The following is a 22,029-nucleotide window of genomic DNA, read 5'->3' as shown; positions in this document are numbered from 1 at the left end:
ATAGTGAGGTGACCAGAACTGCACACAATATTCCAAATGTGGTCTCACCAAGGTCCTGTACAGTTGCAGCATAACCCCATGGCTCTTAAACTCAAACCCCCTGTTAATGAACGCCAACACACTATAGGCCTTCTTCACGGCTCTATCCACTTAAGTGGCAACCTTCAGAGATCTATGGATATGAACCCCAAGATCTCTCTGTTCCTCCACATTCTTCAGAACCCTACCTTTGACCCTGTAATCCACATTTAAATTTGTCCTACCAAAATGAATCACCTCGCATTTGCCAAAATGAATCACCTCGCATTTGCCATTTTTCAGCCCAGCTCTGCATCCTATCTATATCTCTTTGCAGCCTACAACAGCCCTCCACCTCATCCACTACTCCACCAATCTTGGTGTCATCAGCAAATTTACTGATCCACCCTTCAGCCCCCTCCTCCAAGTCATTTATAAAAATTACAAATAGCAGAGGACCAAGCACTGATCCCTGTGGCACTCCGCTGGTAACCGGTTTCCAGTCCGAAAATTTTCCATCCACCACCACCCTCTGTCTTCTGTTAGATAGCCAGTTACCTATCCAATCGGCCAAACTTCCCTCTATCCCACACATCCTTATATTTAATATTTTAATATATTTTTATATTTAATATTTCAGAATCACATCATCATCTTGAAACTTGCCTCTGGGAGTTAGTTATATCCCATATAGTCCAAAGATGTGCTAGGGTTAGGTTGATTGGTCACAGTAAATTGCCCATAAGTGTTAGGGAGATTAGCAGGGTAAATATGTGGGGTTATGGGGACGGGGCCTGGGTGGGATTGTTGTCCGTGCAACGTTGATGGGCTGAATGGCCTCCTTCTGCACTGTAGGGAATCTATGATAACATCTATAATAACATATAAAGTCAAGTGAAATGGAATGCTCAATCAAGCCACATACGAATCTCCAAGTTCCACTTCAGTTTGAACACCGTCCTAACTAGAAATATGTCATTCTTCCTTCATTGTTGCTGTGTTGAAGTCTTGGAATTTGCTACCTAATTGCACTGTTGTGATGTTAGTGTACCTTTAAGAGTTATTTTAAAATCATGTCTTCTGGAGCTCGCAGCCTTAGCTGATCTCACTCTTGCCGGGCCGTCTGTACGCGTCCTTATATTGCTCCTTTATTGGTTTAAACGGGGTTTGTTTATTTTTACTCTGGGTTGTTTTATGACCCTGGATTGTCAGGAGGAAGAATGTTTGCAGGTCAGGTGACAGGAGCTTTCATTTTCAGTTCTGAGCTGCAGGTTTTAGTTTTAGAAGGGGCATCAAGCTGAAAAGAAGTGTCTCTCTCTCTCTGATGATTGCACAATGTTCAGCATCATTCACGATTCCTCAGGTACAGAAGCAGCCTATGTCCTCATAAAGCAAGACCTGGACAATATTCGGGCTTGGGTTGACAAGTGGCAACTAACACTTGCGCTGCACAAGTGTCAAGCAAGCCCCTCAGTTCAGTTAGGGATGGGCCCAGCCAGCAATGCCCACACCCTGTGTTCTGGGAACTTGTTCTGAGTGTATCAAGAGAACTGCAGCATTCATCCAAAGTTCATACAGTTCCAATATCACGTGAGCATTGTTCTTGGTTGTGTTAACCCTGTGGAAGGGTTTTGTCTATGGGATTGGTTTGATTGGAACATCTTAGATATATTTGTTAAGGGCTATATATCATTGCGGTTGTTTTGTTTGGTTTGTAATTGATAACAGTTATTGCTAATTTTGTTACTATACATGTTAACTATATTCTTAAATAAACTTTGTTTGCTAAAAGCTCCCTAGTGGGCAATTTGAATCACACTTGAGGTGAAACATATCATGCTTATCCTAGCTAAATTCAAGATGCAAAACTTATGACCCAGACAGGCTCCAGAAAATACTTTGGAGTTTCTGATTTAAACCATGTCCCAACGCATCTGCTATCCTTATCCTTCTAGGTGGTAGAGGTCGCAGGTTTGAAAGGTGCTGTTGAAGCAACCTTGGCGAGTTACTGTAGTGCTTCTTGTAGATGGTACACACTGCTGCCACTGTGCACTGATGGTAAAGTGAATAGATGTTGAAGCTGATGAGTGAGGTGCTTTCTCTAATCAAATGAGCTGCTTTGTCCTCGATAATGTTGAGTTCCTATGGTGTTGAAGGAGCTGCACTCATCAAGGCAAGTGGAGAATTTCCATCACACTCCTGACTTGTGCTTTGTAGATGGTAGACAGGCTTTGGGGAGTCAAGACGTGAGTTAATTGTCACAGGGTTCCTATCCTCTGACCTGCTCTTGTAGCTACAGTATTGTCCAGTTCAGCTTCTGGCCAGAATGGTGATACTGAGGGAGTCAGTGATGGTATTGCCATTGAATGTCAAGGGGAGATGGTTGGATTCCCTCTTATTGGAGAGGGTCATTCTGTTTTGTCATTCATTCACAGGGTGTGGGCATTGCTGGCTGGGTCCATCCCTAACTGAACTGAGGGGCTTGCTTGACACTTGTGCAGCGCAAGTGTTAGTTGCCACTTGTCAACCCAAGCCCGAATATTGTCCAGGTCTTGCTTTATGAGGACATGGGTTGCTTCTGTACCTGAGGAATCGTGAATGATGCTGAACATTGTGCAATCATCAGCAAACATCCCAATTTTTGACCTTATGACACAGAGGGAAGATCATTGATGAAGCAGCTGAAGATGGTTGGGTCTAGGACACCCTGAGGTGATATCCTGAAACTGAGACGATTGACTTGCAAGCACCACAACCATCTCCCTTTGTGCTCGGTATGACTCCAACCAGTGGAGAGTTTTCCCCGATTCCAATTTTGCTGGGGCTCCTTAATACCACACTCCATCAAATGCTGTCCGTGTGGAGTTTGCACATTCTCCCCATGTCTGCGTGGGTTTCCTCCGGGTGCTCCGGGTTCCTCCCACAGTCCAAAGATGTGCAGGTGAAGTTGATTGGCCATGCTAAATTAACCCTTGTGTCAGGGGGATTAGCAGGGTAAATATGAGGGGGTTATGGGAATAGGACGTGGGTGGGATTGTGGTCGGTGCAGACTCGATGGGCTGAATGGCCTCCTTCTGCACTGTAGGGATTCCATGGATTCTCTGATGCCAAGTGTGTTCACTCTCCTCACCACAAGTTCAGCTTTATCGTGCATGCTTAGACCAGGGCTGGAATGAGGTGAGGAGCTGAGCCGTCTGATGGAATGTGATTCACAAAAAGGTACAGCATGCAACTAGGAATGCAAATGGAATGTTGGCCTTTATTGCAAAGGCCTTGGACTTTCCTATAGAATCCCACAGAATCCCTACAGTGCAGGAGGAGGCCATTTGTCTCAGCACTTTGTACCGACTCTCCAACAGAGTATCCCACCCAGGCCCTAGCCCATAGCCCCACGTATTTACTCTGCTAATTGCCCCTAACCTACACATCTTTTCACACTAACATCGCAACACCTAACACATTGTGGGTGTCACAGTGGTTGGCACTGCCACTTCTCAGTGCCAGACACCCAGGTTTGTTTTGGGCCTTGGAGGACTGTGCGGAGTTTGCACATTCTCCTCTTGTCTGCGTGGGTTTCCTCCCACAGTCCAAAGATGTGCAGATTAAGTGGATCGGCCATGGTAAATGCACAGGATAATGAGGCAGGGCAGGCCTGAGTAAGATGCTGAGTTGGCACAGACTTGATGGGCCAAATGGCCTCCTTCTGTACTGTAGGGATTCTATGATACATTTAATCACAGTTGACAAACAAGGTCAGAATTGAACCCAGCTCCCTGGCACTGAGAGGCAGCAGCGCTAACCACTGTCACCCTGCCGCCCTTTGGCTTTATCACATGACTTTCCCCCCCCCATGTCTTCCTACGCCAGTTGGATGATTCTTGTCTGACAGTGTAATGGCCTTTTCTCCCCATTAACAGATTGAAAAATATTGAAGAAGAGAGACGAGTCAAAAATAACATTTTTAATGTCCTGGTAATTTCTCTCCAGGATTCAATGCCAGCTATGTATTGGAGATTGATCTTTTATTCCCAGAGACACCAGGCCAATTCTGGCAGGTTGGTAATGGGGGAGGGAAGCAGGAGTAGAAGGACTGACAATCCAACGGGTGATTGCTGCTTGGAAAAGTCTAGCCGTTGACTTTGATGTTCTGATGTGGGAATGACACTGCTTTTGCACCACCTGGTGGACTATTATTAGAACTACATATCAAAGATGTTTCTCCCATATTCTTTTAACAACAATTCAATTCTATCATCCCATCAATGTAATGAACCTTCCCACAACTTCCACCACCTAGGAGGACAAGAGCTGCAGGTGCAAGGGATAACTGCCATCTCCAAGTTCCCTTCCAACTTAGGGTTGTGGAATCTAGGACTTAGGCTATGTCCCCTATCATTAGATATGATGTGGAGATGCCGGCGTTGGACTGGGGTAAACACAGTAAGAAGTCTCACAGCATCAGGTTAAAGTCCAACAGGTTTATTTGGTAGCACAAGCCACTAGCTTTCGGAGTACTGCTCCTTCATCAGGTGAGTGGGACCACTCACCTGATGAAGGAGCAGCACTCTGAAAGCTAGTGGCTTGTGCTACCAAATAAAACTGTTGGACTTTAACCTGGTGTTGTGAGACTTCTTACTGTCCCCATCATCAGAGCCACACCCTTCAGGATTGAAGGCAGTAAACACTTCTACACCCAAAGTGTAGCAGAAGTTTGGAACTCTCTTCCACAAGGAGCAATTGATGCTGGATCAATTCCTAATTTTAAATTAAATTGATAGATTTTGTAATTAACAGATATGGAGCAAAGCTATGTATATAAAATTGGTTCACAGGTTAGCCATGATCTTACAGAATGGTTGATCAGGTTTGAGGGGCTAAATGGCCTACTCCTGTTCCAATGTTGCTCAAACCTCGTGAAGCGACACCATACTCTAAAAACCAGTGTACTCTTCCTGAGGTATTGCGCATAAAACTGGCTTGTATTACCTTCAGCACCTTGTCTCTTGTTATTGGAGAGGAGAATTCCAAGTTGTCCTTGGATCTAGATGATGACCTCTACTTCCCCACTTGGAATTCTGCGATAGACGCACCCATTCATTGAATCTGTCCTTTTGTAGTTTTCTGCTCTGATCTACACAACTTCATTTCATTCTGCAAACTTAAATATTCAACTTCTGTTTCGTCATCCAAGTCACTGCTATATAAGGTGAAATGTTAAGGGTAGAGATCCCAGGGGAACAGCACTCCATCAGAATGCATTCCCTTTATCCCTACTATCCCCTACCCTCCAAACAATTACTGTATTGACATGTCAAAATGTTACACCCAATTCCATATCTTTCTGTTTTTGCGAATAACCTCTTATCTCAGATGTCTCTGGAACTCCATATAGACAACATCTGTACACCTCCCTGACCACCAGGTTTGTGGCAGCCTCAGAGAATTCAATTAGCTTAGTCAGACGTGATTTAGCCATCACAAATCCATGCTTTCTTGGCCATATACTGAATTCACTCTGTCACTGATAATCGATTGCATTAGATTCCGGATTCGCCACTCTTATTGACCATTCCCATTTGCTCTGAGGTTTTCTAAAAAAGCTTCCACTGCATAGTAACTGTTTGTACAAGCAAAAAGACTCTTGCTAAGCCGCATCAAAATGCATTAAAAGTCAACAACGGAGAGTAGGACCAAAGTAATCTATAGACAAAGTAGAGATAGCTGGTTCCTTTCCCTGCATTAATGAACTAATGTTTTTTTTTAAACAATCCGAGAATCCACGTGCTAGTCCACAATTTTTATGGGTTTTTACTCCAACAAAGCCAATGCTCAGAGTGGACCATGTGGACCTGAATCTTGCTTGCTCCAAAAGTTAAATTCAAAACGAATCCATTCATGGTCCCCACAAAAGACATACTCGATCCAAGCTGACAAGATGAGGCATTGCACCTCACTTGATCGCAGCCAAAAAGACCATGAAGCTAGTCCACAGATGGTCAGATATATTCAATTTTTAAATTGCTACAATAGAATTTAAACTCACGACTTCTGGTGCTACCATGACCACCATGTTTTTGTACCTGTAATATAGTTCATGCACATGTCTACACTGCACAAAGTTTTATATGCAAACCTAAGAGTTTAAAATAACAATCTTCCACCAAAACAAAGAAACTCTGCAACTGATGTAACGATCCAGTGTTGCAAACTCAGAAAACAAACGTCAATATCTTTGCAGTTAATTCGTTTACATTTTATTCACCAGCTAACTACTCTTAAAAAGAATCCTTATCACATCTCAGAAAGCAGGGAATGAGAATGAAGAGGAAGCACGAGAGGAGGTAGGCACCACTGGCACTAGGAAAAAGCCAGCCAAAGTTCACATAACCCAATAAAGGCAATGATAAACAAAGGCGTGAACGTCACACTCACCACTTCACCAAAGATGAAAACAGCTCAGTCGCTTGCAGCTGGAAAATGTGAGGACTATTATTCACCACCGTAGTCTGTTCAATCTCTCACCATCCTTTACCTCAAGACACCAGGAGACAAAGTTCTGCACAACCTTAAGACATCAGAATGGCTCATAGAAACTAAAAGAGTAGGCCATTCACCTTTGAGCTGCTCCACCATTCATTTTGATCATGGCTAATAGAAATCATAGAAACCCTACAGTGCAGAAGGAGGCCATTCGGCCCATCGAGTCTGCACCGACCACAATCCCACCCAGGCCCTACCCCCATATCCCTACATATTTACCCGCGAATCCCTCTAACCTACGCATCTCAGGACTCTCAGGGGCAATTTATAGCCTGGCCAATCAACCTAACCTGCACATCTTTGGACACACTTTGGGCTGATCATCCCTTTAGCCCCAAGAGCTATATCTAATTTCTTCTTGAAATCAAATGTTTTGGCCTCAACTACTTTCTGTGATAATGAATTCTACACATTCACCACCCTCTGGGGTGAAGAAATTTCTCCTCACCTCAGTTCTAAAAGGTTTACCCCTTATCCTCAAACTATGATCCCTAGTTCTGGACTCCCCCACCATCGGGAACGTTCTTTCTGAATCTACCCTGTTAGAATCTTTAAAAGTTTCTATGAAATCCCCCCTCTCTTCTAAACTCATGGGAATATAATCCTTATTATATTCTGGGATTCCTGGATACGATTCCTGGGATGGCAGGTCTGTCATACGAGAGACTTAGTCTCTCCTCATATGACAGACCTGCCACCCGAGGAATCTGCCTGTTAAACCTTCACTGCACACCCTCTAACAAGCACATCCTTCCTCAGAAAAGGACACCAAAACTGTACAAATCCAGGAATTCTCCATTTTGATACTACATTCTTGCCTCACCATGCAAAAGAGGTGTTTCCCTTTGCTAGTTTTAAAGTTACATAGGTTTACAAGCTACAATTCTCCTCCTTACAATCCAAGGCTGGTGTTACCAGTTATAAATCACTGAGGTCATGTGATGAGAGGCTGGCTACTTTTTAAAAGACATTGCCGTTTTTATACAAATGACTTTGTGGAGAATCCTCAAAGCAACCTCTCCTCCTCAATATATATCAAGCTAAACAGTTAACAAATCCCGGCGGCACAGTGGTTAGCACTGCTGCCTCACAGCACGAGGGACTCGGGTTTGATTCCAGCCTTGGGTCACTGTCTGTGTGGAGTTTGCATGTTCTCCTCGTGTCTGCGTGGGTTTCCTCCGGGTGCTCCGGTTTCCTCCCACAGTCCAAAGATGGGCAGGTTAGGTTGATTGGCCATGCTAAAAATTGTCCTTTAGTGTCAGGGGGATTAGCAGGGTAAATATGTGAGGTTACGGGATAGGGCCTGGTGGGATTGTTGTCGGTGCAAACTCGATGGGCCAAATGACTTCCTTCTGTATTGTAGGGATTCTATGATTCGAAGTACAGCAATGATGATTAATCATTTATTTAACCTTTATTCATGGCCATTAAAACAAGTCAATAATATTGAAGGCTGGTTCAGAAACTTTTTCCCTTGCTGCAGAGTATTTAATTACGATTTCAAATTAAATCAAAACATAAAAGAAATCGGAGATAACCCTTGCATTCTGTACTTCCATTTTCTAGAATGTTCCAGTGCACACGCAATGCAATTTTTTCTGAAAATTATTTTCTTGCTGAATACATGTAAATGATGACTTGTCTAGTGTCTGAATGTTTGACAGAAGCATTTGGATGGTTTGGGATATCTATTTGTCCTGCATTAGTTCTTACTCCCTTGGCTTGAACACACTTGTTGGTGTTTTCATCCGTTACTGAAAAAAGACACATACTCTATCAAGTTCCTCTAGTTACATCCATAAATAAACAACTGGTTTGTGTAGATACAAATTGACTTTTGACTAAGTATTGGTCGACTAACATGTGAGATTAATACACCTGCACATTTTAAGTATGTAAAACAATTATGGAAAATAGAAACTTATGGGGAATGGAGACTTATCTCAGGCAGATCTACTGTCGGTGGTTTAATTGCTAGTTCCATGGCACTATTATCCAGTATAGCTGCAGTTAATTCAATACAAAGATTGCAAACTTTTCATTACTGCCAGAATTGGCAGTATGAAGAGTAACATTACCACATGCAGGAGAAACTGGCTTGATTTTTTAATAAATATATAATTGTAGTACTGGATGCTTGATCAGGACCAACATTAGCCTTCCTATAACCTCCCCATCATCAAATGCACCATAATAAATAATTAAGCAGCAACTCAAATTATAGGAGGGAGGCAGTAGCATTGTGGTACTGGTCGCTGGACCAATAATCCAAATATCCAGGGTAATGCTCTGGGGACCTAGGTTCGAATCCCACCACGGCAAGATGGTGGAATTTAATAAAGATCCAGAATTAAAATTCTAATGACCACCATGAAACCATTGTCGATTGTCGTTAAAAACCCACCTGGTTCATTAATATCCTTTAGGGAAGGAAATCTGCCGTCCTTACCTGGTCTGGCTCAAGGTGACGACAGATCCACAGAAACATGACAGACCATCCAGCATTGAGCTAAGTACCAAAAATGATCAACAGCATACTCAGCCATGTTGATTCTACTAAGTCCTCCTCACTAACATCTGGGGGCTTGTACCAAAATTGGAAGAGCTGTCTCAAAGACTAGTTATACCCACAGAATCACACCGTACAATAATGTTTCAGACACTACTATGCCTGGGTACGTCCTGTCCCAGCGGCAGGACAGATCCAGCAGAGATGGCAGCACAGTGGTATACAGGTGGGAGAGATCCCATGAAGTCTCATGGTGTCAGGTCAAACATGTGCAAGGAAACCTGCCGAATACCATGTAATGCCACTGCCACATACCACCACCCCCACGTTGAACATCACCTGGGGGAAATACAGAGGGTGACAAGGGTGAAGACTGTATTCTGTGGGGGGCTTCAATGTCCATCATATAAAGTGGCTTGGTAGCACCACAACAGACCAAGCTAGCCTGCGTCCTCAAGGACATAGCTGCTAGACCGGGTTTCTGCCAGGTGATGAGAGAACCAACAAGAGGGAAAAGCATACTTGACCATATCCTCACCAACCTGCTCATGCAGATGCATCTGTCCATGACAATCTCAGTAGGAATGACCACACTATGGTTCTTGTGGAAACTAATTCCTGTCTTCACACTGAGGATACCTTCTGTTATGTTGTGTGGAACGATCACCATGCTAAATGGGATAGACTTTGAACAGATCGAGCAATTGGGGGCGGCATGGTGGCACAGTGGTTAGCACTGCTGCCTCACAGCACCAGGGACCCGGGTTCGATTCCCGGCTTGGGTCATTGTCTGTGTGCAGTTTGCACGTTCTCCCCGTGTCTGCGTGGGTTTCCTCCGGGTGCTCCCGTTTCCACCCACAGTCTGAAAGATCTGCTGGTTAGGTGCATTGACCCGAGAAGGCACTGGAGTGTGGCGATTTTCACAGTAACTTCATTGCAGTGTTAATGTAAGCCTTACTTGTGACTAATAAATAAATTCAATCTGGGCATCCATGAGGCGCTGTGGGGCTATCAGCAGCAGCAGAATTGTACTCAACCACAATCTGTAACCTCATGGCCCGGCGTATCCCCAATCTACCATCACCACCAAGCCAGGGGATCAATCCTGATTCAATGAGGAGTGCAGGAGGGCATGCCAGGAGCAACACCGGGCATATCCAAAAATGAGGTGTCAACCTGGTGAAGCTACAACACAGGACTACTGGAGTGCCAAACAGCATAAGCAGTAAGTGACAGACAGAGCCAAGTGATTCCACAAGGCAGCTCACCATTCACCTTCTCAAAGGCAATTCATGAAGGGCAATAAATGCTGGCCCAGCCAGTGACACCCACACCCGTGTGAATGAATTTTTAAAAAATCACAAAGGCCAAGGTCTAAGCAGTTTTCAAATTTTATTTTCATATATACATATACAGCTTCATATAGCATCAAGTACTGGACCGCAAAATGCAGCATACACATTCTGAAACCTTGTCACTGATTGCCTTTAAAATGACCAGCTCGATGCTCGTTCCAACTCTGCACAGAAGCCAACCCTACACCAGTTTCAGTAAACATTTCATCTTTGATAAAAAGCAAAACTATGGAAATTTTCAATAAAACTATATCTTATACTGTACAAGTAAATCCACAAGTCTATTAATCAGTACAGCAGCTCTAAAACTCCTTTTCATCATAAAACCTTTACCTTATTGTGTAAAATCACCTGAGTTGAGATCAACATACACACAGTAAATTATTAGTCCTGAGAATAGACTCGTTTAAAATGTCTGTGAGTAGCTTACGTTTGGTTCCCAGGATTTCATTGGACAGTACTCGGTAGCAAACCCCAGCTCATTCACTCGTGAATGTGGCACTTGTTTCCTGGTCTCCATGTTCATGGGTCATTATCTGTCATAACTGTATCCTGTGTCAGTCCTTCATGCTGAATTGCTGCCGTTGCCATGCCAATAGCTTCCTCCAATGTCTGCTGTTCCTCCAACTAAAGAGACAAACATCGACAGGAACTTACAATGTCAGCAGGTGTGGTGAAGCATTGGGTTCTTGGTCATTTTAACATTACACTGATGGTTAATCTTTCTAAAGGGTATAAGTTCTTTATCAAGAAAAGCTTTAATGCCACTACTGTGGCAATCTGTCCTGGTCAAATGTTCTTCTCTCAGCCAGCTGGCCACTGATCTCATTTCATATCTGAGACACCCTATTGTGCACAAACAACAATGACTGTGCTTAAAACGTGATTCATGAGGTTTGAAGTACTTTGTGACATCATGTGGTTACGATTAAGCAGCACACAAGTGTTAAGTTCTTCATAAAGATTGACACAAGCCAGATGAAAAGGTACAAGTCACACATCTCACATACAGCCGCTTGGTATTACAGAACTTGAGTATTGCTGAAAAGCAACACACTGTCAAAGTTCTCCACCTTGCACTCATCAGGTCAGATTCATAAGAATCCCAAATCTAAAGGGAACAACAATTTATATTGCTTGAGAAGGGGGTGCCGATTTGTTGGCAAGAGGACTCTGACTGGTAGATTGGAAAGTACAACAGGGAACAATTAGCTGTCAAACTTTTCTTTAAATTCAAACCAGGCAGGTCGACTCTGATTGGTCAAGGCAATGCCACAGGGAATGAGACAGGTAATAGCTGTCCCCCAAGCAATTGTTTAGTTGAAAAAAGTGAAATGTGGGGACACGTTCCTTCAGTCTGCAAAGAATACGGCCCGAGTGCGAATATATGCAGCTCCTAGCATGTGCAAATGATCCCGACTGATTGTGTACTGACAACCAATTAGGATTGTTTAGCAAGTGTTCCCCAATCATGGAATCAGATCAAATGCTGGGCAGTATGTACTGAGTTTTGCAGGCACAGGTTGGTTGAATACCAGTCAGTACTTTACCCGTTGCAAGCAGCCAAAGGGACATCCTATACGATCCACCCCAGTCGTTAGGATGTATGGCTAACATACCTGGCATCACACTGACACTGAAACTTATATACTACATTACTCCTTTGTCCGATGGGCAGAACATCTTTTTAGCTTGATGGCAGCATCCTTTCAGTGGAAAATACCGCTCGTGTTGCTACTGTATAATAGCAATGTGAAACAGCTAGCTTCGTCTTTTTCTGGACACCTTACCTTCCAGGTAGCCTGTGCAGAACCCACTAACAGGATCCTTGCGTATCTGTTCTGATGAGTGCAAGACGAAAAGCTTTATCGTCTCTCTTTCTTTCAGCAATATCTCACATACCTCTCCTGCTTGTAGCCCGTTAAATCTCAAACCCACTGTTATGTACTTCCACTATTCTGGCATGAGATCTACCCTGACTTAAAATAATGACCTTGTGTTCAATTGTTGAAACTTTTGGATTTAAGGCCATGCAGTAAAAGGATGAGTGATGCTTTCTTAAAAAAAAAATCACCTACTCCGATCAATAAACCAAAATCAGTGTTTTCTTTTAAAAGCCTGTTATGGAACTCCTCCCTTTCCGATTTAGATATCACGCAGGAAACTCGCTCCAGGGTAGGAGGCAGCAATCTTCACTGACAAGGTTCATCATTATTTTGGAAGGAAAGTATACCCTGCACCCACCTGTGATTAATTATTGCTTTAGTTAATATAGAATCAACCACAGCAATTTGTAAAGTCTGTGTGCCTATCAGTAATCAGAACGTGGAGAGCCAAGATTCCCTCCGATTTAATCTTTAATCAGTAATGGATTACAATTGAGATAACTTAAAAAGGCAATGGGCACGTTTCCAATTAATAATCACCACATCTATCAAGGACAACTTCCATGGGGTGAAGGAACATATTGATCCCAGTGAGTGGCTCCTTCACATGAATCGAGAGGGATTACATTAAGCCTCCATTTACCCTAACTGGAGTGAACACTTGAATCTACTCAAACAAGCTACTGCTCCAATATTTCCATTTTCATTGCTTTAACATACTAATCTGACCGCGCATGATCACAACCAGCTGCTGCATAATTAATTTTAAATACAGATTGAAGAATGCTTTAAAAAAAATAGCAGCAAGTACTTGGGCTGCAGGAAAAGTGTAGATGTGATCCGTGAACTCTTATTGCAAAAGTAATATTTTTTGTCGGAGTACCTAGTACGTAATTCCAGGATCAAACAATATTTGGATTTAGTTTGTTGCCCACATATTATTTTTGACTTTAGCTCTTGTCAGCCTCTTCAGGACCAGTTAAGCTGTTGCTTTGGGAACATTATAAAGCAGGTTCATACGTACACTGATGCGCAAGAGGCAGTATATCAGGAGTTAGGCTGATGGCTTGAACTTGGAGTGCACCAAAGCAAGAGAAACAAAATCACAAAAAGGAGCATCAGACAATCCCTACAGAGTAGGAGGCGGCCATTCGGCCCATCGAGTCTGCACTGGCCACAATCCCACCCTATTCCTGTAACCCCAGATATATATCCTGCTAATCCCCCTGACACTAGGGTCAATTTATCATGGCCAATCAACCTAACCCGCACATCTTGTGATGTAACATTGCTCCCAAGCCAATATTCACTGTGGAAATCCCCAGGTTTGCTAAATTCAATAAAGTGCAGTTAGAGGTTTTGTTAATCTGTTCTGACTGAGAACCACATTCTATATACACCTGTCTCAGAATGGTAGCTTCAATATAATGATACCCTGAGAACATTTTACTTCCTTTGGTGTCTAAGGAGGTAGTTTCACATTTCCACTTAGATATAAAATAACAAGTTTAACTCCAGTCAAACGGTGACCTGGCTCTGCACAGTTCCACACTCCCTTGGGCTGGGAGTATACCTCTAGTGCAATGACAACCAGAGGGCTTAGGAAAGGCTTACAGAGCACTTCATCAACAAATCTTATTTAATTTAAATGCGTTTGGTGTGTTTATGCTCTCACATAGTTAATTTAATTAAAGTCTGCCAAATGGGAGCAGAGCTTTGTGCATTGTAGAGTCAGGCTTACAACAGGTAGCACTGGTCCAGCAGATGATGCAGCAACTAGTCTGCGATCAGATGCCAAGGTATATTGCAGCCCAAAAGCATCTTGGCAGAAAGCATCTGACTAATAGTTAGTTCTCACTCTGAGTGACAATCAGTGCATCGCTGCTAACATTAGTCCTCTGTCGTCTCCCTGATTTCTGTAGAGCACTTGCTTACTGACAAGGTACAGAAAATTGAATTACTGTCATGGGAAATGAATGGTGCAATGCTTTTAATGAGATTGACTCTGTCTACACTTCCCGCTGCCTCGGCAAAGCAGCCAGCATAATTAAGGACCCCACGCACCCCGGACATTCTCTCTTCCACCTTCTTCCGTCGGGAAAAAGATACAAAAGTCTGAGGTCACGTACCAACCGACTCAAGAACAGCTTCTTCCCTGCTGCTGTCAGACTTTTGAATGGACTTACCTTGCACTAAGTTGATCTTTCTCTACACCCTAGCTATGACTATAATGCCATATTCTGCACTCTCGTTTCCTTCTCTATGAACGGTGTGTTTTGTCTGTATAGCGCGCAAGAAACAATACTTTTCACTGTGTGATAACACATGTGACAATAATAAATCAAATTTTTAAAAAATGACCCCCATTAATCTGGCTTACAACCACCAACAACACCCTGAATAGGGTCAGACTCCCAAGCCTTAATCTCAGTCAAACACTCAGTACACTATCAAATATAATAGATAAGAAAGGTGAGAACTGGTTTCTCCCTAGAACCTTTTTGTGTAGATGTGCCACAGCAGCAAACAGATTAGGCATTCATCAACTGTTATCCAACAGCTTATGGTGAACCAATTCTCATGAAGCGTGCTAATATCATCATAAATTGTACTCCATGTCGTAGTTTGATTTGTTCTGTTAATCAAATTATAATAACTCTGAGGAAGATTATGTTCCTGGTCCTGCTGTAACCAAGAAGATATCCTCTGTGAAATGGTCAATTGAGGTTTATTTGTTTTCTGGTTCAATTTTCCTCGGGGTTCAAAGAAGAATCCTTTCTCCAAGATGTGAAAAGCTCGGTTAAGCAGGGAATGAATCCTGCTGACTCGAGTATACTCATCTCCATCAGGAGATGGAAGAAAATTTAGGGAGATACCACGGCAGTGTTAATCATACATGGTCTCCAAACAGTGGAGTTTATTGCAGCCTTAGATATAGAAACATATTCAATTTGAAGTTACATCACACTTACCCACCTGTACTGCTATCTGTGTACCATTAGCAGTTGCTACTAATGCAACTTGCTGATGGTGCTGCACCACTTCAGCTGCATGTAGGGCTGCTAGAGCTGAATCCCCAGTTACCATCCCGTCTGATGTTACTATAGCAACCTGGAAAAATAAGGTTCACAAATGAAGGGAAGTAAAGCTTGTTCAATGTATAAACTTCAGCAATCCATTTGTTTCATTCCATTTTAAGGAGACTGCTTGTACAAGAATATAAAATAGAAAAACCTCTCATAAACATGCTGCTCACACATGCAGAAAGAACAGATTCTTTTGGCTAATGACCTTTGGTTGATTAAGGCATTCCAGGCCACGAGTATCTCCATGAAGACTGTCAGACCCCGACAGGTGGTGTATTTGGGCAGAGCAGTAAAGGCACCACTTCAACCCTTAACTCAGCTACTGCCTCCCAATCTTTGGAGTTGACACAATGAAGAGCCACCTGCACAAGGTCATCAAAATGACCCACTGTTGTTCTTATGTTAGATACAAGTAAAGCTGCTATTGTGCTGCCCTAGCATTGTGGTCCTGCCATTTCTCTTTGATCCCAGGCATCCTATAATCTCAGAGTAAAACTGCCCATTTGCGCTCTGACGAAGGGTCACCCAGACTCAAAACTATTTTACCATTCTGATTCTAAGTGCTGGGCGGACTTGAAACTGGAAGATCCGACTTTTATGGGAACTCAGGTGTCCCCGTACGCACTCTGCCTGAAAAAATATCAGCGATTCCGAATCGCGCTGTGGGCGGGACTTAACGCGCCCGAAATCCTGCAGCTCCGATCGGCGCCTCCAACTGCGCATGCGCAGAAAAAAATGATAAGAATGTTGCTCCCCTGCCACATCCCTCCTGGGCCGGATAATGTCTCCCCCTGGCTCCCACAGACATTGCCTCATCCCCCACAATATTACTGACCCGCTTATACCCCCACCCCCACCATCCAGACCGATCGTGGACCCCTCTTCCCCCCCACCAATCTCAGACAGAGTGGCAGCGGACCCCCCTTCCCCCCCACTGATCACAGGCAAAGTGGCAGCAGACACCGCACCCCCGCCCTTTCCCCCCCACCACCGATCTCAAGCAGAGAGCCGTCACTCGCTCGGCACTTACCTCCTCACTAACCCTCACTAATGGAGCGCCTGAATTGGACTTAAATGGCACATGTCTGTTTTGCACCAATTCCAGATGGGCGAATGTGGTGGTAAAGGGGGAAGTGCCGGTAAGGTTGGGCGTGCAGCCCATCACGTCAATTTAAACGCATGCAAATGCATTTAAATAGTCGTCGTGCCCGTTTCAGGCGTGGTCCCGATGGCGGCTATTTTTGGGCCTTGGTAAAGGGGGAATCGGCGCTGAGGCAGGAGTGGATCACGGTATTCGCTTCACACCCGACTTTACCAAGTAGAAAACAGGCGCAAAGCGATGGTAAAATCGGGCCCATTGGCTGTGTTCTCTCTCCACAGATGCTGTCAGACCTGCTGAGATTTTCCAGCATTTTCTGGTTTTGTTGTGAACCAGAGACCGGGCTGAGGTATCCCAGACTCACTGTGTGGTCTTTCAGCTCAATAGCTGAGGTGGCTTCAAACCTAATTTGCTCAGGTGAATGGGCAGCTAACCCACCAATTGCTTAATTCCTTGGAAAGTTTAGGTGTCATATATTGAACATCAAATAAGTCAACTACATTCACTTGTAAATGTTTTGCATTTTGATACTGGAATCTTAAGCTCTTACTAGAATCCCTACAGTGCAGAAAGAGGCCATTCGGCCCACTGAGCCTGCACCGACTCGCCAACGACAATCCCACCCAGGCCCTATCCCTGTAACCCTACGTACCTGCCCCGCTAATCCCCCTAACTGACACATCTTAGGACACTAAGGGGCAATTCAGCATGGCCAATCCACCTAACCTGCACATCTTTGGACTGTGGGAGGAAACCCACACAGACACAGGGCGAATGTGCAAACGCCACACCGACAGTGACCCAAGACCGAAATTGAACCCGGGCCCCTATCGCTGTGAGGCAGCAGTGCTAACCACTGTGCCGCCTTATTAAGATTCATGTCAGTGAAATTCACTCTTTACATACTGCTTTCCATAAAAGCTTGGAATGTTTTCCTTTAAAGTTAAAACCGATTAGAACCATAGAAAATTACAGCTCAGAAACAGGCCTTTTGGCCCTTCTTGTCTGTGCCGAACCATTTTTTGCCTAGTCCCACTGACCTGCATTTGGACCATATCCCTCCACACCCCTCTCATCCATGAACCCGTCCAAGTTTTTCTTAAATGTTAAAAGTGACCCCGCATTTACCACTTTATCCGGCAGCTCATTCCACACTCCCACCACTCTCTGTGTGAAGAAGCCCCCCCCTAATATTCCCTTTAAACTTTTCTCCTTTCACCCTTAACCCATGCCCTCTGGTTTTTTTCTCCCCTTAGCTGGATGAACAGTTAATTGCAATACATATTTTCAACATTATTGCTGATCTGCATTCTCAGTTAATAACAGTAATGATGCAAGTCACGGCATACCTGCTGTGCTTCTGTACCATCTGCTGTCACCATGGTAACCGTATGAGCGCCTGATGACCCTGTCAGGTCACTTTCGTGTGTGGGTACAGCGATTGTGGTACCATCCTGAGTTACCATGGTGATAGCTGTTCCCAGGGCCTGCAAGTCCTCATGCGATAGGCTAACCTGTGATCGATAAAATCATTTTAGGGAAATCTAAAAATTATTCCTGTGAAGTAATAATAAACATTGTAAACTTACAAAAAAGCTTCCATTCTGGGTCTACCAAGTATGATAAATGGTTAATCAGTGTGTAATCTGTTATCAGAACATGTGGAAAAAAAGGTTCCAACTTCAGTGGCACAGTCTATTTCTCACCTCAACAAAACAAAAATGCTTTTAAATTCATTCATTCACCCAGCATTGCAATGATTTAATAACCCTTATTCATAGAGGTCATGGAGCCATAGAGGTTTACAGCATGGAAACAGACCCTTCGGCCCAACTTGTCCATGCTGCCCAGTTTTTACCCTTAAGCTAGTCCCAAATGCCCGCATTTGGCCCATATCCCTCTATACCCAGCTTACCCATCATAGAATAGAATTCTTATAGTGCAGAAGCAGGCCATTCAGCCCATCGAGTCTGCACCGACCATAATCCCACCCAGGCTCCATGCCCGTAACTCCACATATTTACCCCGCTAATCCCCCTGACACGAGGGTCAATTTTTCCCCTGGCCAATCAACCTAACCCGCACATCTTTCGACTGTGTAAAATGCAAAATTATACCGCCTCTACTACTGCCTCTGGCAGGTCATTCCAGACACTCACCACCCTCTGAACCCTTTAGCCATCATGTCCATGCCTGTTGTCTGCAGCAGCATCTCAGGAGATTCCCCTATCCATTCCCCACAGCTCTCTCTAAAGGACTGTTTATGCTCTTGCATTCCCTTTTCATACAGTTCCTTAAGAGAATAAATCACCATGTAGCTGAACCACTCGAGGTTCGTTCATACCTGCTGAGTACCATCCTGTGATATAAGGGCGACCTGAGATCCCAGCCCATCTTGGGTTACCATGGTAACCTGAGTAGGAATTCCACCATCACCTTCTACCCCAGAGAGGTACGTAATGCGCGGCCGTTTCAAAGCAGGGTCAATGACTGTCGCTAAGAATGAATGAAATATATGGGATTAAACTAAAGACAAGTTGAAAAGATAAAAGCACAGATATTCAGAAAATGTAAAGTTGCTGTTAAAATTGGCAACTATAAGATGGCAATTTAGATTTTTCATTGAATTCCAGTGCACCGTTTCCATTCATAACCATTAGATATGAGTTGAACCCAAGTGGATGGATATGTAACTTCAACCTACATGCCATCCATCTTGAGGGGTGACTGCCTCAGGAGCCGAGACTGTGGCAGGCACAACACGTGGAGCAGAAGCTGTGAAATTATAATAAATTTTAATTACCATGCATAAACGTAAGGCCAATGGTTGAGATTCTTTTGTCTTTAGTGAGTGACTCTCGATAAGAGTTGAGTTTATAATCAATCGGACTGAAGTGCATAACCACCCACCGCCCTGTTTTAATTACAGTGCCTCACCAGGGGCAATCATCCCGCGTTTCTGTTTAATTTAATTCTATAATGTTGCATTCTATGAATAAGCCTACTATCAAGAAAAGGATTGCACTTAGTTTCAACTTCACCATTTGGCTTGGATCTATTTAACATCTGACAGTAGCTGCGGAAAGAGAATAGAGCTAAGGTTTTGAGTCTGGATGATCCTTCATTGAGCTCTGACAAAGCGTCATCCAGACTTGAAACGTTGGCTCTATTCTCTCTCCATAGACGCTGTCAGACCTGCTGAGATTTTGCAGCATTTTCTGTTTTTGGTTCAGCTTCCAGCATCCGCAGCATTTTGCTTTTAGCCATTTAACATTTGGCAGGTCTCCTACTGCGTTGCTTTCATTGAATCCTCTCCTTGCCCAACCTTTAGGAATTGCTCATTCTATTGCCATAACCGTCTCTTTTTCCCCTCCATTAACTGCCTTTTGTCTCACATACCTCACTCTCCTACAATGTTCTGAATCTCCCCGATGACTTTAACTCTGCCTATCACTCACTCACTTTCTTCCGATCACTGCAACGTGCATACAAAATGCTGAACGGCAAACCTGTCCCAAACAATAAACGATAGCACGAAACACCGAGACTCTCAGAAATCCCTCCCATCAGCAGCCAAGAAATCTCTTGGGAGTATCAAAAAAAATTTCAAAAACCTTACGCCAATTCAAAACAGCAAATCTGGGAAGTCCCTCTAACTCCATAAGGTGGTCAAAATGAGTGCAGGAGCCTCAGTGACCATGAGGTGTATACCCAATGCACCATCTTTCTCTCATATGCCACGATATTGGCCATAGCTGGAAAATTGTCCAGCTGTTTTTTGAATTGTTGCAGGAAATCCACATACAAATAATGTGTTCCAAGTATCAAAAAAACTGCTGCTTAAACAAAACCCTCCTAACATCTAACCTAATTATAACCCTACATAAATTTTGCGTCTGACCATTTGTTTTCCCCATTATGTCTAGTTCAAAGAAACTACAGCCAACCCAGTTTATTTCCTTCAATACTTCACTTGAGAACAGTGGGTTTTATATGGCAGGCAAGGTGTAGCACTTCTAACATTGGAAATCCTTTCATAGAGACAACTATATGAGTCTCCAGTAACCACAACAACTGTGAATACTTCTATTGTCCACAAGAACGAGGCTAAGATCTGACCAGTGATTTTCCAATGCTCCAAATTAATGGATCACTTCAATTGTTATTACTCTTCACGGCAAGGTTTCTTACATCGAAAGATCATTGAGACCACATTGACTATACAGAGGGCAATTACCTTGCTGGTGTTGTTGCTGTTCAAACAAAGCCTGTTCACTCTCCTCTGTTGCTTCCATGTCACCATGTGCGGTGCGTTTGTGTGTAGCTAACGTGGAAGTCTGCCGATATGTCTTTCCACAGTGGTTGCAGTTATATGGCTTGGAATGTGTGTGGACCACATGGTGCTTGTACAGGCTGGAGTATTCCGTGAAACGCTTCCCGCAGCCTGGTACTGTACAAACGTACGGCTTCTCTCCTGAGGGTGAGTAAAGTCAATCAGGCAAGTTCTGACCTTTCCATCCAGAATCAAAACACAAGAACCTTTATTTCTTGTCTTTTTAGCAATTAACCTATTCTATTGTTACAAATTGTACTGCTTCAAATTAATTAGAAATCACTTGGGCTCACTAAAGTTGGAGAACAAAAACGAATGGCAGAGCTTAGCCTAATTTTGAAAAACATTCTTCCATGCTCAATTCTAATCCTCTCTAGACTAGACTCACCTTTTTTCACCCTGTGCTTCTCTCGTAGAGATGCGGGCTGTTGCTGTGTTGCACACCCACAGAGTGCTCGGAGCTGAAACATGAGCATCTTACCCCTTCTAGCGGGGATTTCTCAATAGCAGCCGGAGCGTGGAACACTCCCTGATTCTTCCAAACTGCCCTAGCCAAACTCCAACTGCCGACCCAATTTGTGCCTTTGAGATCCGTTAACTCAGCACACACTCAGGACTGAACCCCGGATCTTCTGTGCTGATGTTCCACCAGATGGTGACTTCGCTAAACTCAACTTCCAATACTTTGTGCAATGAGTGCCTTTATCAACTAACAAACACTAGCAATTTGGGTCTGACTCTAAAGCAGAATCGGAGAGGACAGATAGACTCAACCGGCAGAGTCCTGACAGTAAAATAAAAGTAAAGTTTATTTATTAGTCACAAGTAAGGCTTGCATTAACATTGCAATGAAGTTGCTGTGAAATTCCTCTAGTCGCCACACTCCAGTGACTGTTCGGGTCAATGCACCTAATCAGCACGTCTTTCAGAATGTGGGAGGAAACTGGAGCACCCGGAGGAAACCCACGCAGACACGGGGAGAACGTGCAAACTCCACACAGACAGTGACCCAAGCTGGGAATCGAACCCAGGTCCCTGGCACTGTGAAGCAGCAGTGCTAACCACTGTGCCACCGTGTCACCCCTACAGTACAGTGTTTGCTCAAAACAGCTATTTGCTCCAAAGTGGAATGATGAATTAAAGGAGCTTCTGATGGTTCAAAGCACTTCAACTGGATTAAAATGTAATCATATCTTAAAACAG

At 43.7% G+C, this 22,029-nt stretch overlaps 1 protein-coding gene across 7 annotated transcripts in view; it reads right to left on the bottom strand.

Annotated features, from left to right (window-relative positions):
- Positions 1-10,441: 10,441 nt before the first annotated feature.
- LOC144479189 (zinc finger protein 76-like) overlaps positions 10,442-22,029 on the bottom strand; it is a 75,078-nt gene continuing 63,490 nt past the window's right edge. For 3 of the 7 annotated variants that reach the window (XM_078197802.1, XM_078197803.1, XM_078197804.1), the window contains 5 exons: positions 20,731-20,967; positions 18,838-18,989; positions 17,843-18,007; positions 15,285-15,419; positions 10,442-11,049 (listed from right to left, as the gene is read on the bottom strand). In XM_078197802.1, coding sequence (XP_078053928.1) covers positions 10,945-11,049; positions 15,285-15,419; positions 17,843-18,007; positions 18,838-18,989; positions 20,731-20,967 — 794 coding nt within the window. In that variant the 3' untranslated portion in view covers positions 10,442-10,944. Of the gene's footprint in view, positions 11,050-15,274; positions 15,420-17,842; positions 18,008-18,837; positions 18,990-20,730; positions 20,968-22,029 lie in introns of all 7 variants that reach the window. The other 4 variants (XM_078197807.1, XM_078197808.1, XM_078197805.1 and 1 more) reach the window with 3 other exon arrangements.

This window comes from Mustelus asterias, chromosome 25 (assembly GCF_964213995.1).
Source record: "Mustelus asterias chromosome 25, sMusAst1.hap1.1, whole genome shotgun sequence".
In the NCBI taxonomy this organism is placed as follows: domain Eukaryota; kingdom Metazoa; phylum Chordata; class Chondrichthyes; order Carcharhiniformes; family Triakidae; genus Mustelus; species Mustelus asterias.
Note: the sequence above shows the minus strand (reverse complement) of the source record. Positions and strands in the feature narration are given on the sequence as shown.